The sequence below is a fragment of the Microtus ochrogaster genome, chromosome 7 (genome assembly GCF_000317375.1).
Source record: "Microtus ochrogaster isolate Prairie Vole_2 chromosome 7, MicOch1.0, whole genome shotgun sequence".
Lineage (NCBI taxonomy): Eukaryota > Metazoa > Chordata > Mammalia > Rodentia > Cricetidae > Microtus > Microtus ochrogaster.
The window spans coordinates 25024227-25039260 of NC_022014.1; the positions used below are offsets into that span (position 1 = coordinate 25024227).

Sequence of the window (15034 nt, forward strand, 5' to 3'; positions counted from 1 at the left end):
TAACTATAACTATCTTGTCTTCAACTCCCTCAGACTTCTAAGAAGAAAATAGCATTAACTGAGTAAACAGGAAGTGCAAGTAAGTAACTTCCAAAAAAAAATATGAGTAATGCCAGAAACAACTGACTGCCTGGATAGTCACTCAAAGTTCTTCTGCATTGTTGGGGCATTTGTCTTTGGTCTATGGCATAGCAAACCCAACAGACTTTTCTGTAAACAGAATATTTTGAAGGGCTATCCCTCCTTGTCTTGACAAAGTTTGGCAGTCACTTTATTTTATTTCCTGCTTGTCTAATTAGGAGAACACACTGTCAGCAGTCGAGGCAAGGACATTTTCTTGCCCAGTGGCTTACTTTTGCCACATAGAAAGCAAACTCCATGTAGAGTTTTGGTGTAGGAGGTCCTTCTGTCTATGTGCTGCTTTTATTGGTAAATGAATAAAAAACTGCTTTGAGCCTATGGTGGGGAAGAACAGAACTAGGCAGGAAAAGCTAGGCTGTATGCTGGGAGAAAGCAGGGCAGAGTCAGAAGAGAAGCCATGGAGACAGACACTGGGAACTTTACCCAGTAAGCCACAGCAATGTGGTGATACACAGATGAACAGAAATGAGTCAAATTAATATGTAAGTGTTAGCCAATAATAAGTTAGAGCTAATGGGTCAAACAGTTTTTAAAATAATATAGTTTTTTTTTCTATGACATTATTTTAGGTCTGAGCTGCTGAGCAGCCAGGAACTAACAAGCATCCATCTTGCAGCAGAGTTTCTTCAATGTCCATTATCTTCTATGAAGTAGATTAGTAGTACCAGAAGCAGACATGTTTCATTGTCATAAAAAAAAGTCTATGCTAGTAAAACATCTTAAATGCCATATTCTGTGTATCTCTGAAGTGTTTGAAGATGACCTGTCTATCTAAAATAAATCTTTTTGACCTTGAAAACATACCTAATGTGACTCCAAGTTAAATTATAGTAGGTGACTAATTACTAACCTGCATTTTCTTTTTATTCTAAACAGTTGGTAATAATAATTTTCAAGGATGAAAAATCTGCATTACATTGTTAAATGAGCAGTATAGGTACAATACCTTGAGCAAGATTAGAAATTTTTCAACAAAATTAATCCCAAATTTGTATCAATATACAAAATTTGGATACAATATACAAAAATCCAATCCAGTGTAAAACATTTAAAACTAGTAGTTACTTTTTAAAAGTAGATCCAATAAACTCCCTTTTTATTTTATCATATCTATATCCTCCCTTTATGTTTTCAGAGTAGATTCAATAATTCAACCATTTATCCTATCATATCTATATCTCCCCTTTATAAAAGTAAGATTATATCTATATTATCCCTTTTTGTCCAGAGTAGATTTAATAATCTACCCTTTTATCCTATTCTACCTAAATCCTCCCTTTTATTCTTTTCAAAACAAGAACCTTGAATCTAACTTTCATTGTTTGGCATTTTTCTTGACCATTATCCATAACAATTTGTAAACAAACAAAAAGACAAACATCCATAATCCATTTTTTTGGAATGTGGGCATAGTTTTCTAGGCTGCTTCATACTGATTGGGAGCACTGCTAATGTTATGGGGACCCAAAGAAAATTTAGGATTATGGTCAACTCCTGGCTACAGCATTCTATGAGGCTGGATCAACTCAGCCAGCAGTCTTAAAGCTATTCTGGGTATAGAACCCAGAGGAAACTGTAATGAAGGTGGTCTAAAACATTGGATCATCTGGGTCATCTGCTCCTAATAGAGATTTTTCAGGGGGTCTTCATTGATCAAACTTTATTTTACCTATCTCCAAATGAATTGAAATCAAAAGCAGGACCTTTTCTGCAAAGTAACATATCTTTTTGACTTAAATTTTGAAGTCAATGCATTTTTAAAATATATAGGTTGGATTAATCCAGCAGCATTTATAATCAAATGTCTTTTAGCAGCTGTTGTTCCTTCCTCAGTAGTCAAACGAGTCAAAGACAACACAATAACATACAGCATTCAGATTTTCTGTGTATTTTTCCATCTTTACATAGAAGCTAAGCTGGGCAGATGGGAGTTGAGAGAGCTAGTTTTTCTCCTGAACCCAGATGACTAGATTTGAGTCCAATTCTGACCTGTGCCAGTGGCTAAGAAGCCTCAGGCAACTGTCTTTTTTCATGAATTTCTACTCCAAACATTGGGCACCAAATGAAGCACAATTAATAAAAACTCAGAGACACATATTGGAGTTCAACCTGAAGGTCAGAAAAACAAAGCAGCCAGGCACTGGCTCTTACCTCGATCTCAGTCTGAAACTGGTGATCCTGCCTCTAGAAAACCTCAGAATGAGACTCAATTGAGAGGTGTCTCTTCACATTTTATAATCCTCTATGGTTATGGGATTAAGTGCATGCACAGATACCACCTGGTTTCCATGGCAAGCTAGTGTGACTACTGGGATTAAAGGTGTGTGTCATTACTGCCTGGTCTGTAAGAGTGGCCAGTGTAGCTGTTTTATTTTTCTGATTTTCAGGCAAGCTTTATTTATTAAAATACAAATGAAATGCTACTGCTGCCTTGCACTTTATATGCTATGGTTTCTGATTTGTGTTATGTAATGTGTTTCTGTATTTGCTTCTTGTAAGTTTTCTTTGTTTTTTTTTCTTTAAAGTATCAGGTTTGTTTTTTAAAGACATGGAGAAACCAGCATGGGGTTGAATGGATGAGAACTATGTGGAAGGAAATGGGAAGAAATCATTATAAGAATATATTCTATGAAAAAAATCCATTTTCAATAAAAGAATAACTGCACCATGAAAAGTTAAGTTTTAATTGCTTTACATGTGAATTTTAAAGTCACACAATCATTTGTATGCAAAATTCAAGAAGTCATTGTTTTTTACTGCTGAGTAGTACTCTAATATGTATATATTCCATACTTTCTTCATCTATTCTTCCATTGAAGGGCATGTAGGTTGTTTCCAGGTTCTGGCTATTACAAACAATGCTGCTATGAACATAGTTGAGCATATACTTTTGTTGTATGATAGGGCATCTCTTGGGTATATTCCCAAGAGTGGTATTGCTGGGTCCAGGGGTAGGTTGATCCCGAATTTCCTGAATTCCCCTGTGCAAGGGAGAATATGAAGCATTTTAAATTGTTGGTTACATAATATTTAGTGATTGGGAAATATTTTGACATGTAATTTCAGATTTGTATCCTGTGATGTTCTGAGACTGGTAATTCTAGAACGCATTCTCAGATTCTCTGGAATTTTGCATGAACTACTGTGTTGCCTATGGGTAGCTTACTCACGTACTCATCAATATATAAATAGTTTGGTTCTTTTTCTTGTTTTTCTTTGTTTCACCATGATAAAAGGATTAAGTTTCCAAGACTTAAATATACTTTGAACAATACAAAAGAAAATGCAGCTATCAGAATTACTGGGAAAACAGTAAACATTATTTACAGGGAAATTTATAGAATAGAGCACTAACATTGGAAAAGAAAAAAAGACCTAAAGTTAATTGTGTTAGGAATTCAAGGGAGCAAAGAAAAATTACACACACACACACACACACACACACACACACACACACACACACACACACACCCAGACAGACATACAGATAGATAGAATCGATTGAAATTGAAAACCAAATGTTAAAGAGAGCCAATGAAACCAAAAGCTGGCTTTTAATAGAGTCATTAAAAAAGAAGCCATCAGTCAAACTAAAATTGAAGAAAGAGGGCAAAAATCATGAGGATGAGAAGTGAAAGAGGAGGCATGCTCTATGTGCCAATAAAATTTAGAGTAAGAAAAGAATACTGTGAAAAATTCCATTCCCAAGATTGATAACCTAGATCAAAGCACCAATTTTTTTAAAACCCAAAGCACTTACAATTACTTCAGTGATTTTTAAATAGCACACCCTTAGCTGACTTGAAACCTAAGCTGAAGTTACATATAGATCCTGGACATTCTACAAACAGTAGAAGGGTAAGTATGCATCTGACTTTCTTTTCATGTCTATCTTCCCTTTGGCATGTTCAGGAGTGATCAGTGGCCATCATCAGCTCCCACCTCAGGGCTTTGAAAAAATTGGCCCTAGGTAGGTCCTGGATAATTGCCATATCTCTAATGAGTTATGCCGGATCTGGACTCTGCTGGGATGCAGAGCCCTTGGGTCCAGAGATGGCTAAAAGGAGACATCTAAGAAGGTGTTGACTACACAGAGGTTGTTTTTTCCTGTTCTTTTAAGGAAGAAATGCTTAAGACCAGCAGGGACCTAATACACCCTCAGTCATCCTAGATAAATTGTCAGGAGGTACCTTACTTTTTTCCAACCTATGGATCTTTCATTTCCAGATTTACAACAGTTTGACTAGGAGTTTTCAGGTATGTTAACATTCTTTGCCATTTTTATACTTTGCAACACTTTGCCATAATGTATAAATGCCTTGTCCACAGTTGCATTGATAATCATTTTGATAATGATCGGGTTTATTACAGCCTTTTTCTACTTCAAGCTGATAACAGCTCTTTAGAGTAGGTGCCATTCTGGAGTTCTTAAGCCTTCTTTTAGTACATCTTTTGCTTTGGAAAATTAGTACACTTTGATCAGATCAAAAATAGCTTTGTCTTTACTGGAGCACATCAACCAGCATGCTGATATCACACGAGTGTCCATTTATAAAGCGGACTACCATCTTCAAACCAGAGATAGTGTTTTCAGAGAATCCTACAGGAGTTGCATCTATATCATCTGCTAGAACCGAGCCCATGGGAGATTCTCATCTGTTATTCAGGTCAAGAATTTTAAGTTTAAAAATTGAAGAAGTAAAGTCCATTAGATCAGCAGGAGCAAGTTACACAGATGACCTTTGCTCTGTAATCTTTGAATGTAAGACTACCTAACATGGGCTTCCCTCATTCATGGAATATAAATAATTATGAGAAACTAGGTGCACGATTTCTCCTGTATTGCTCTTCCCTTTGTCACTAAACATAACATCTATGAGTTAAACAATTAGTGCAGCTGCCCTAATGGCCATCAGCGTGATGGAGACCGCAATAACTGAACTCAGTCAAATAGTGTCAGTAGAGGAATTTCCCACCTTTGTGTGTCATCCATTCTCTTCTGTTTTTTTTTCCAGTTAGACAAGGAACTCGGAGTTGTTAGATAGTTACAGGACCACTGAGGTAAACCCCCAACCCCTGTCCCCACATGTGTTGGTGCTCTTGTTTCTTATTTGCCAGCTTTGATATAGACTGGGGTTTGTTAGACGGAGTCATCTAGATGAAAAAAGATCAGGACAAGGAACTGTAAATACATAATTGGAAATTGGTAAGTCCAGTCAGTAGCTGTGGACTAGAAATCCTGGGAGAGTGGAGGTTATAGTTTTAAATACAAAACAGTGTGGGTGATGTTTCCTAAAAAAACTGTAGTTTTTCTCTGTTTTTCTACCATCTCTTAAGAGGCTCATTACAGTATGAGGGCTTAGAGTTACTTTCTCTGTGAGTTACTGATTTAAGTGTTAATAATGTTACAAAACACATTTATAGAAATATTCAGAACTATATTTTGATCAAAACTGCTATTAAGACCTGTACTACTTCCTACGAAAATTATCACACTCAGTGGTAAAGCATAACTATCTGAAGGTGAACTTAAGTGAAGGATTAAACTTCCCTACTGCTTTGTATTTGTTTGTTTGTTTTTGGTCTTCTAGAAATATCCATCACAATAATTTTCGTACATCAGTATCTGTGGAGAAATGTAAACTGAAGCATAAGCATTTTGAGTCATTGTTATTTTGAAAAGAGCATAACATCTTCACCACCTTAATACTTTTTATAAATATGATCATGTCTGTGAAATTAATCACAGATTATCAAGTTTTCATGGTAAAATGTCAAATTTAGTGACTTCATATTCTTGGAAGACTGAGGAAGAGTAATTATTGAATTTAATGCACATTTTGTCTTAGATTTGAAAGAGTCTATGTCTCAGTCTACAGAATGGCCAGGAAATCTTTATTTACACTGGGTCACATCCAGGCATGACTGGCCTTGTTCAGGATGAGGGCAGACATGGTCTTACCTGTATGAATTTACAGTCTGGAAACAATAGCTGTGCTTAAGGTCATAAGAATCTGTGAGATGACACCAGATGCATGGTAGTAGATCTTACTCTGTGTAGGGACACAAAAAGGCTTAACTTAGCATATGCCATGTCATATTGAGGAAAGATAAATTGGGAAGAGGATGTGACAGATAAGGAGAATATCAAATCAGAAATTATGGAGACACAAACTTCAACTTGAAGTACAGCATTGCTGATGAGAAGAATACAGGTACTGGATGAGGCCATATTGAACTACAAGAAGTTGGTACAAGCAAGGTAAGCAAGTATTGATTGTGCACATGATAGGAATTTTGTCCATAAGAACGAGGTCGTTGTCTGAAGAATGGTTCAGGAAAGAGAGGACTGCATTTCCACCTCAGAATGCCTGTGTTGGTTTTACTGGATGAGGCCATATTGAATTACAAGAAGTTGGTACAAGCAAGGTAAGCAAGTATTGATTGTGCACATGATAGGAATTTTGTCCATAAGAACGAGGTCGTTGTCTGAAGAATGGTTCAGGAAAGAGAGGACTGCATTTCCACCTCAGAATGCCTGTGTTGGTTTAACATACTGAAGATAATAGTATTGAGACATGGGTCATAGTTTGGAATTGAATGCTGACTTGATATTTCAGAAAAGAAATGGTGACCTCCAATTCTAAGAACATGATTAGATGGATTTGAATTCCTGGATAAAAGGAAGATAAAGACGAGAATCTATATAATGTGATAGACATAGTTCAAGGTAAGAAAAAATGAAGTGCAATAAAATTTATATAATGGGTCTTGAATTCCTCTTCTTAATTTTCATTAATTTAAAAAATACCAGTCCAAGTTTCCAATCCCTCCCCTTCTCCCATTCCTCCACATACCCTCCCACCCCACCCCCATCTAATTCTCAGAGATGGTAAGTCACTGCTTTGTAGAAGGTCCAAGGCTCTCCCACTATATCTAGGCTGAGCAACGTATACATCCAAGAGAATAGGTTCCCCAAAAGCTAGTACATGCAGTAGGATAAATCCTGGTGCCACTGTCAGTGGCTCCTAAGTCTGCCCCAGCCATGAAACTGTCAGCCACATTCAGAGGGACGAGTTTGGTCCTATGCTTGTTTCTTCCCAGTTCAGCTGGGGTTGGTGAGCTCCCATTAGCTCAGGTAGACTGTTTCAGTGGGTGAACCCATCACAGTCTTGAATTCTTTGCTCGTATTCTCATTCCTCTCACTCTTCAACTGGACTTTGGGAGCTCGGTCCAGTGCTACAATGCTGATCTCTGCCTCTATTTCCAGCAGTTGCTGGATGAAGATTCTATGATGATATTTAAGATAATCATCAGACAGGGCAAGTCAAGATTATAGCCCACTCTCCTCTATTGCTTAGGGTCTTAGGGTCATCCTTGTGGTTTCCTGGTAATTTCTCTAGAGCCAGGTTTCTGCTAACCCTATAATGGCTCCCTCAATCAAGATATCTCTTTCCTTGCTCTCATCTCTGTCCTTCTTCCATCTCGACCATCCCATTCCCTCATGTTCTCCTCAACTCCCCGTCTCCTCTCCTCTTCTCTTTCTACTCTCTCTTCTCCCCCTGCCCCCATGCTCCTGTTGAAATAAGAGCTGCGGGTCTGCGTCCCAGGCGCCCGGCCGCCCACATGGCTAGCTTAGCTTATGCCCCGAAATAATTACACGGAAACTGTATTCTTTTAATCACTGCCTGACCCATTAGTTTCAGCCTCTTATTGGCTAGCTCTTACATATTGATCTAACCCATTTCTATTATTCTGTGTGGTCCACAAGCTGGCTTACCAGGAATGATCTTAACCTGTGTCTGTCTGGCGTGCGGGAACCATGGCGACTCTCTGACTCAGCTTCTTTCTCCCAGCATCGTGTTCTGTTTTCTCCGCCTACCTAAGGGTTGGCCTATGAAATGGGCCTAGGCAGTTTCTTTATTAATAAGAAATCATTCCCACATCATGCTCCCACTTTTTTTCAGGAGATATTGTCTGTTTCCAATTTCCAGGTGGGTTTGTATATGTTTTTCTTTGGGTTCACCTTATTACTTAGCTTCTCTAGGATCATGAACTATAGGTTCAATGTCCTTTGTTTATAGTTAGTATCCACTTATGAGTGAGTATATATCATATTAATCTTTTTGGGTCTGGTTACCTCACTCAGGATAGTGTTTTCTAATTCCATCCATTTGCGTGCAAATTTCAAGATGTCATTGTTTTTAATGCTGAGTAGTACTCTAATGTGTAAATGTGCTATATTATGAGAGACAAGACATGGAAGAAAGATGTTGGAAGAGAGAAGAGGTAATTTCTCTTGGGATTTTTGAGTCTTTGATGCCTGTTAAAAAGACCAAAGAAGATTATTCATTAGCAATGAGGTAGTGAATTCTATATGTTAGAGATTCAGCTAATCTGACTTTTAAATGATACTCTAGTAATCAAAGTGTTAGTGTATATTTTGGGACTTTCCTAGAATTATGAGGATTGTGTGTACAAAATTCTTCAAGAAAATTCAGAGAATAAAACTATAGGATGGGCTGAACTACAGTTGTCTAGAATAAGAAGGCAGGTAGGAAATAGATACGTCAATACATTTTGTGTATCAGAAGCAATTAGGAGTCATTAGGCAATACTAGACTATTAGAACATGCTAAAGCAATGTTAAGAAAAGCAATTCATGCCTGTAATTATTGAACGTATTTTGATGTAGAGATTGCAATTAGTTTGGTGAGAGTAAGATTAACTGCTGTAGAACTTGCAAAATGCCATGTGTGTAACAGAATGTTTGTTTTTCTTATGTATTGGAGATAGATTGGTGGGTTTCAGCGTGTACACCATCTCTTACCAAGGACAAGTGAAAAAGTTAAGCTATCAAGATTATTACATAGTATAGTGAAGCAAAAATTATAAAAATTAAAGAATATAAAAACTAAAGAAAATTAATTCAAAAGTAAAGAAATGAGAAAAGACTAGAATTGGCTTATGATCTCATACATATTGAAACATTAAGAGATTACATTACTTTAATTATTTTTCTTAGAGTCTTTGGAGGCATCATGAGTCGAAACAACCAAAGTGTCCTCTCCCAGTTCCTCCTCCTGGGCCTGCCCATCCCCCCAGAGCACCAGCACCTGTTCTATGTCCTGTTCCTGGCCATGTACCTCACCACTGTCCTGGGGAACCTCATCATCATCATCCTCATTCTACTGGACTCCCATCTGCACACTCCCATGTACTTGTTTCTCAGCAACTTGTCCTTCTCTGACCTCTGCTTCTCCTCTGTCACAATGCCCAAATTGCTGCAGAACATGCAGAGCCAGGACCTAACCATCCCCTATGTGGATTGCCTGACACAAATGTACTTTTTAATGGCTTTTGGAGATATGGAGAGCTTGCTTCTAGTGGCCATGGCCTATGACCGCTATGTGGCCATCTGCTTCCCTCTCCATTACACCAGCATCATGAACCCCAAGTTCTGTGCTAGTTTATTGATGCCATTGTGGATGCTGACCATATTTGATTCCATGATGCACACCCTACTTGTGGCTAGATTGTCTTTTTGTGAGAACAATGTGATCCCCCACTTCTTCTGTGACATATCTGCACTGCTCAAGTTGGCCTGCTCAGACACTTCTGTTAATGAGCTGATGATATTTATCACGGGAGGGCCCATCATTATTGTACCCTTCTTACTCATTGTTATGTCTTATGCAAGGATTGTCTCCTCCATTCTCAAGGTTTCTTCTGCCAAGGGCATCCACAAGGTCTTTTCCACTTGTGGTTCCCACCTGTCTGTAGTGTCTCTGTTCTATGGTACAATTTTTGGTCTCTATTTCTCTCCATCAGCTAATAACTCAACTGTGAAAGAGACTACCATGGCTATGATGTTCACAGTGGTAACTCCTATGCTTAACCCTTTTATCTACAGCCTGAGGAACAGAGACATAAAGCAGGCTCTAATAAGAGTTATCTGCAATAGGAAAATCTCTTTGTAATGATAGCATGCGAAATTTTTTATCTATTTTATGACATAAATATACTGGTATTAACATTTAATATTAGATGTTGTCCTTCATTATGTACAGGAAAGGGCATGCCATGCAACTGTTCAATTAAAAAAAAAGGAGAAGAAGTTTAGTAAAGTAGTCAAGAGAAGAAGGAATGCCTTTGATATCTGTCTACATCTTTCTCTTCACCAGCATTTGCTCCAGATATTTCCCGGAATAGTAAGGCACAGGTTCTATGAAGTGGGAAAGGGAAAACCAGAGGGAGGATTTTAGCTGGGGAGTGAAGAGGATAACATAGAGAAAGAGGGATGAAACAGAGATAAATTATACTCAGGACGCTTGAAAAGGCTGTAGGCAAGCACCTTAGTTCTTGACCATATTTATAAATAAATATATATTTATTTTATATTTATATATGAGTGTATATGAGTGTGTATATATATTTTTAAAATATAGTTTTGCATAATTATATGATAATGTTCCTCACTAGAATCACAGACTACCTAGCAAAAATTCCAATGCTAGACATGGGGAACCTCTATTCAAGTTGTTGATTAACTGAGGGCAAGAGGCTCCCTAAACAATACAGGCTATTACCTTTGTCCTTATTTTTTTCCTAGACCTTGAAGGTAAGATCCCATCGCTGAAGAAACCACATATTTCAGACATAAGACTTGGAAGAATTGAGCTAGAACTGACTCAGAATCCCCCTCCTTGGGTACTAGCTCTTGTAGGATTGGAAGGTGCTGTACAAGGTGCTGGGGGAGAACGGCAATCAATAGTCTTACTCCACTAAAAGTTTGTGAACCTCTACAATGAGAAGCAACACAATGTGTCCTAGTGGTGCAATAGTAACACTTTTGTCCTGAGAGTAACCACCAGTTCTTTAATTACATAAACACTTTTATTAAAAGGAAGGAATTCAAGCCTGGCTCCTGAAAACCTAGCCAGTCATAGGAGCTAAAGGCAATCCAATACTGTCATCTTAAAAAAATTCTTTTAACTTTTTTTATTTTTCATGGATTTTATATCATGCATCCTGATCCCACTTATCTCTCCATCTCCTCACATCTGCCCTTCCAATCCCCCCTAAAAAAACCCAAAATTTAACAGAAAAACTAAAACTAAAACCAAGCAGAAAGAAGGGAGAAGAATCTCATTGTGGAAGCTGTAGCGTGACGGGTTAGCCACACGGTTAACCCTTTATTCTCCTCATCTTGTAGTGTTCATTGCTGGGTCATTGCTCTTCTGTGAGGTCTCCGGCTTCTGCTATACTAACGATAATGGGCTCTGACTGGGCTCCTCTTGGATATCCTGCTATTGTCTTGTGTCATGGAGATCCTGCAATTTTGGATCTATAGTTTAGTCCCCTTTACATGCTCCAGCAGTTCATGGATGAGGTGGGTGTCGGGGTGGGCTAACTCATAGTCCTAGTTCTGGGTCTGGGTGGTAGCTTGGTTGGCCAGCCCTAGCTTTCCCTCATGGCCACTACCCAGACGAGCTCTCCAGCGCTGCCTCAGCTAGTTCACTCACTGCAGCCTGAAGCAAGGCACAGTCCCAGTTCTTCTTCTCTGACCACTTTGACTCATCCACACCCACACCACCAGGGCCAGCTCTGCTGTTTGCCCAGGTGAGGTGCAGGGCCCTTTCTCCCAGTTGCTGTAGGTGGCATAGATGCGCACGGGGGGGGGGGGTGTATCAGCACTGCTGCTCTCACACCCTCAGGGCTGACTCATGGAAGCTCTGACAACAGGCTCAACTCTAATCTCTTGTTTGTTGCAGTTGGTGAGGGGCAAGGCTAGTGCTCTGGCTCTCCTGACTCTGGGGCCAGCTTTCTCAGCGACTGCAGGTGGTAATGGATACAGTGAGGAGGGGGAAGGCATCTTTTTCTCATCCACTCCACCCTATATCAGAGGCGGGTAGTGTCAGCTTTCCTCTCACTCCCTCGGGGCTAACTCACCTGTATCCCTGACAACAGGGTCAGCTCTAGTGTGATCCCTGGTAAAGTGTAGGCTAGTGGTGAGGGGTGGGATCATTTTTTTCTAAGAGTGGGGAGCAACTCTTCCCTGAGTAGCAGGACCACGTATCCTGATATAGTATACAGAGAAGGGTAGGGCCAGCTATCCCAGGACCAGTGAAGGGCAGGGCCAGCTTAAAATAGCACTCAGATTTCAACAGGCATCGTTCCTATGCCCCTTTGTGGTAACACAGGCCATGGACATCAACACAGACCCCAGCTGCAGCAGGACCATAGAATCCAGCAGCCAAGAGAGAGAGGCCACACAAACTTTATGTCTACATTTATAGTACAAGAGACCATGCCCAAGTGGCCTGGTATTTTAAGGGTATTGGCTGAAGGAGTTCCCACCGCATTCTATCTTTTGTTACAAATGTTCCCAGTAATATGGGACCAATGTAAACACTCTGCATGTGGGAGAGAGTTGCATAGCTTGGTCTATCGAAGCGGCCCCTGGCAGTAGGACCAGGATCTATTCTTCATGCATGAGCTGCTTACTGGATCCCCTTCTCTATGATGGGGTGCCATGCTCAGGCTTAATGCAGCAGAGAGGGGCTCGGTCCAGCCTCAACTTGATGGGCCAGGCTTTGTTGACTCTTCTTGGGAGCCCTTACCCTTTGGGAGAAGTAGATGGGGATGAGTTGGGGGAGGCAAGGGATTGTGGGAGTTTAGGTGGGAGGGACAACTGAGGTTGGAATGTAAAATGAAATTTTTAAAAAATAATAAATAATAAAACCAACCAAATAAATAAATAAATGTAAATGGATCAAAGATGAACATTAGGCTTGGAACGCTGAAAATGTTCTTTTAGAGGACAGAGCAGGAAAAAGGTACAAGAGATGAGACTATGTACAGACACTCTGAAGTTTTCTCCAATTGCTCAGTAACTAATGACAACGGTCAATAAATGTGATACCAAGAAACAAAAAAGCTTCAGCACAACAAAGGAAAGAATGATCTGAATGAAGAAATAGTCTTTAAAATGTGAGAAAATCTTTGGTAGGTGCACATCTGACAGAAGATAAATATCCAGAATATACAAAGAACTCAAAATCTAAAGAACAAGAAAACAAGAAACCCAATAAAAATGGGCAGAAGAAACTACATGGAGGGTTCTGAAAAGCCATGCATATGGCCAAAATACACCCTTTAAAGTACTCAACATCCCTCATGACCAGGGCAATAAAAATGAAAACTACTTTGAGATTCAATTCCACTCCAGTAAGAAAGGCCATCATCAAGAAAACAAATATCACTAAACATTGGCAAGGGACCCTTATTCCCTATTGCTCTTGACAGCAGTGCATACAGTTGCAGTCAATATGAGAATCACTATGGGGGTTTCTTAATAAAACCCATAATAGAATTACCATATTCTCTAGTACCCATGATCGTATGTCCTAAGTATTCACATCCTCTCTAGGGATACTTGCATGCCTGTGTTCATTGATGCTCTGCTTCCCATAGCAAGGAAATTGAATCTTCTTAGATGTTTATTGGTGACGAATGAAAAGTAAATAATGGACCCATGTATAATGGATTTTATTTAAGTGTGAGTTGTCTTGTAGCTGCATCTGTGGGGCCAACTAATCAGGGTTTGTGAAGACATGAATTTTGGAGAAAAATGATAGTTATCATTTTACTAAACCAACATAATTCCGATCAGTAATTTGAAAAAGATTTTCTCTATTTTATGTATATAAGAATTTTTGCTCATATATATGTAAATAGTTTAACAAATGCATGCCTGGTACCTTTAGAGGACAGAAGAGGATATTGGATCTCTTTGAATTAGAATTGCAAATGGTTGCGAGCTGCCCCATTGGTGCTGAGAAAGGAATCTGTATCCTTTGCAGGAGCAGGAAATACTTTTAACCACTGAGCCATCTCTCCAGCCATATTGATAATTGTTATATATTTATATTTATGTGGGCTTGTGTATAGAGGAAAGAACACTGAAGAATGAATCATAAGAGGGGAAAACAGAGACCTTAAGAGAGAGATGTAGAAGGAAAACAGAATTCAATACATGTGTCATAAAAATATAAGAGTTAAAGTCGGGCGGTGGTGGTGCACGCCTTTAATCCCAGCACTTGGGAGGCAGAGGCAGGCGGATCTCTGTGAGTTCGAGGCCAGCCTGGTCTAGAAGAGCTAGTTCCAGGACAGGAACCAAAAAGCTATGAAGAAACCCTGTCTCGAAAAATAAAAAAAAAAATTATAAGAGTTAATACTGAATTGCAGCACGTTTAATGGGCAGAGGAATGGCTTAAAGAAAGGGTTGAGCAGATATTAACAAAACTAAATGTAAATGAAAATGCCAAATGGGATCCAACCACCTTATAGGCTGTTATAAATAAGAATAGTTTTTATTTTAAAATAAGTTTAAAATAAGTTTAAAATAAAAAAGGGAAAAAACCCTCTAATATTCACTTACTATAAGACTAGGTCCATACCTACAAGAATTGATTTGAACAAATGCTTGTACATTAACATTCACAGACACTATACTTATCATTGTACCCAAGTGGAAAGACTCACCAACCAATGATTAAGTAAATTACCAAGCGTATCTGTACAATGCCGTATTAATGAGCAATAAAGCAATTATTGGCACATAGAACTACACAGACATACCTTGAAACCACACTAATGGAGAAAAACCAGCCATGAAGAGCTTATATTCATATGAAATATGAAGAATAGAAAATCTGTACAAACATAAAGTACAGTGGAATTGCAGGCAGATGGTTGAGGTGAGCATATGTGTGAATTGGCACAGGAGTTCTTTGGGGAATTAAGGGTTCTAAAATTCAATGTAGATTGCTTTGAATAACATGAAATACTAAGGCTATTTAATTCTATTTATGTAAGTGAACATCACAGT

At 38.8% G+C, this 15034-nt stretch overlaps 1 protein-coding gene across 1 annotated transcript; it reads left to right on the forward strand.

Annotated features, from left to right (window-relative positions):
* Positions 1–9182: 9182 nt before the first annotated feature.
* On the forward strand, positions 9183–10121 carry LOC102000034 (olfactory receptor 1468-like). The gene has a single exon (XM_005349579.1). It carries the CDS (start codon positions 9183–9185, stop codon positions 10119–10121), a length of 939 nt encoding a protein of 312 aa, XP_005349636.1.
* The last annotated feature ends 4913 nt before the right edge of the window (positions 10122–15034 follow it).

Coding starts and splice junctions, on each gene's coding strand:
- LOC102000034 (XM_005349579.1), top strand. CDS start 9,183: ATGAGTCGAAACAACCAAAGTGTCCTCTCCCAGTTCCTCCTCCTGGGC.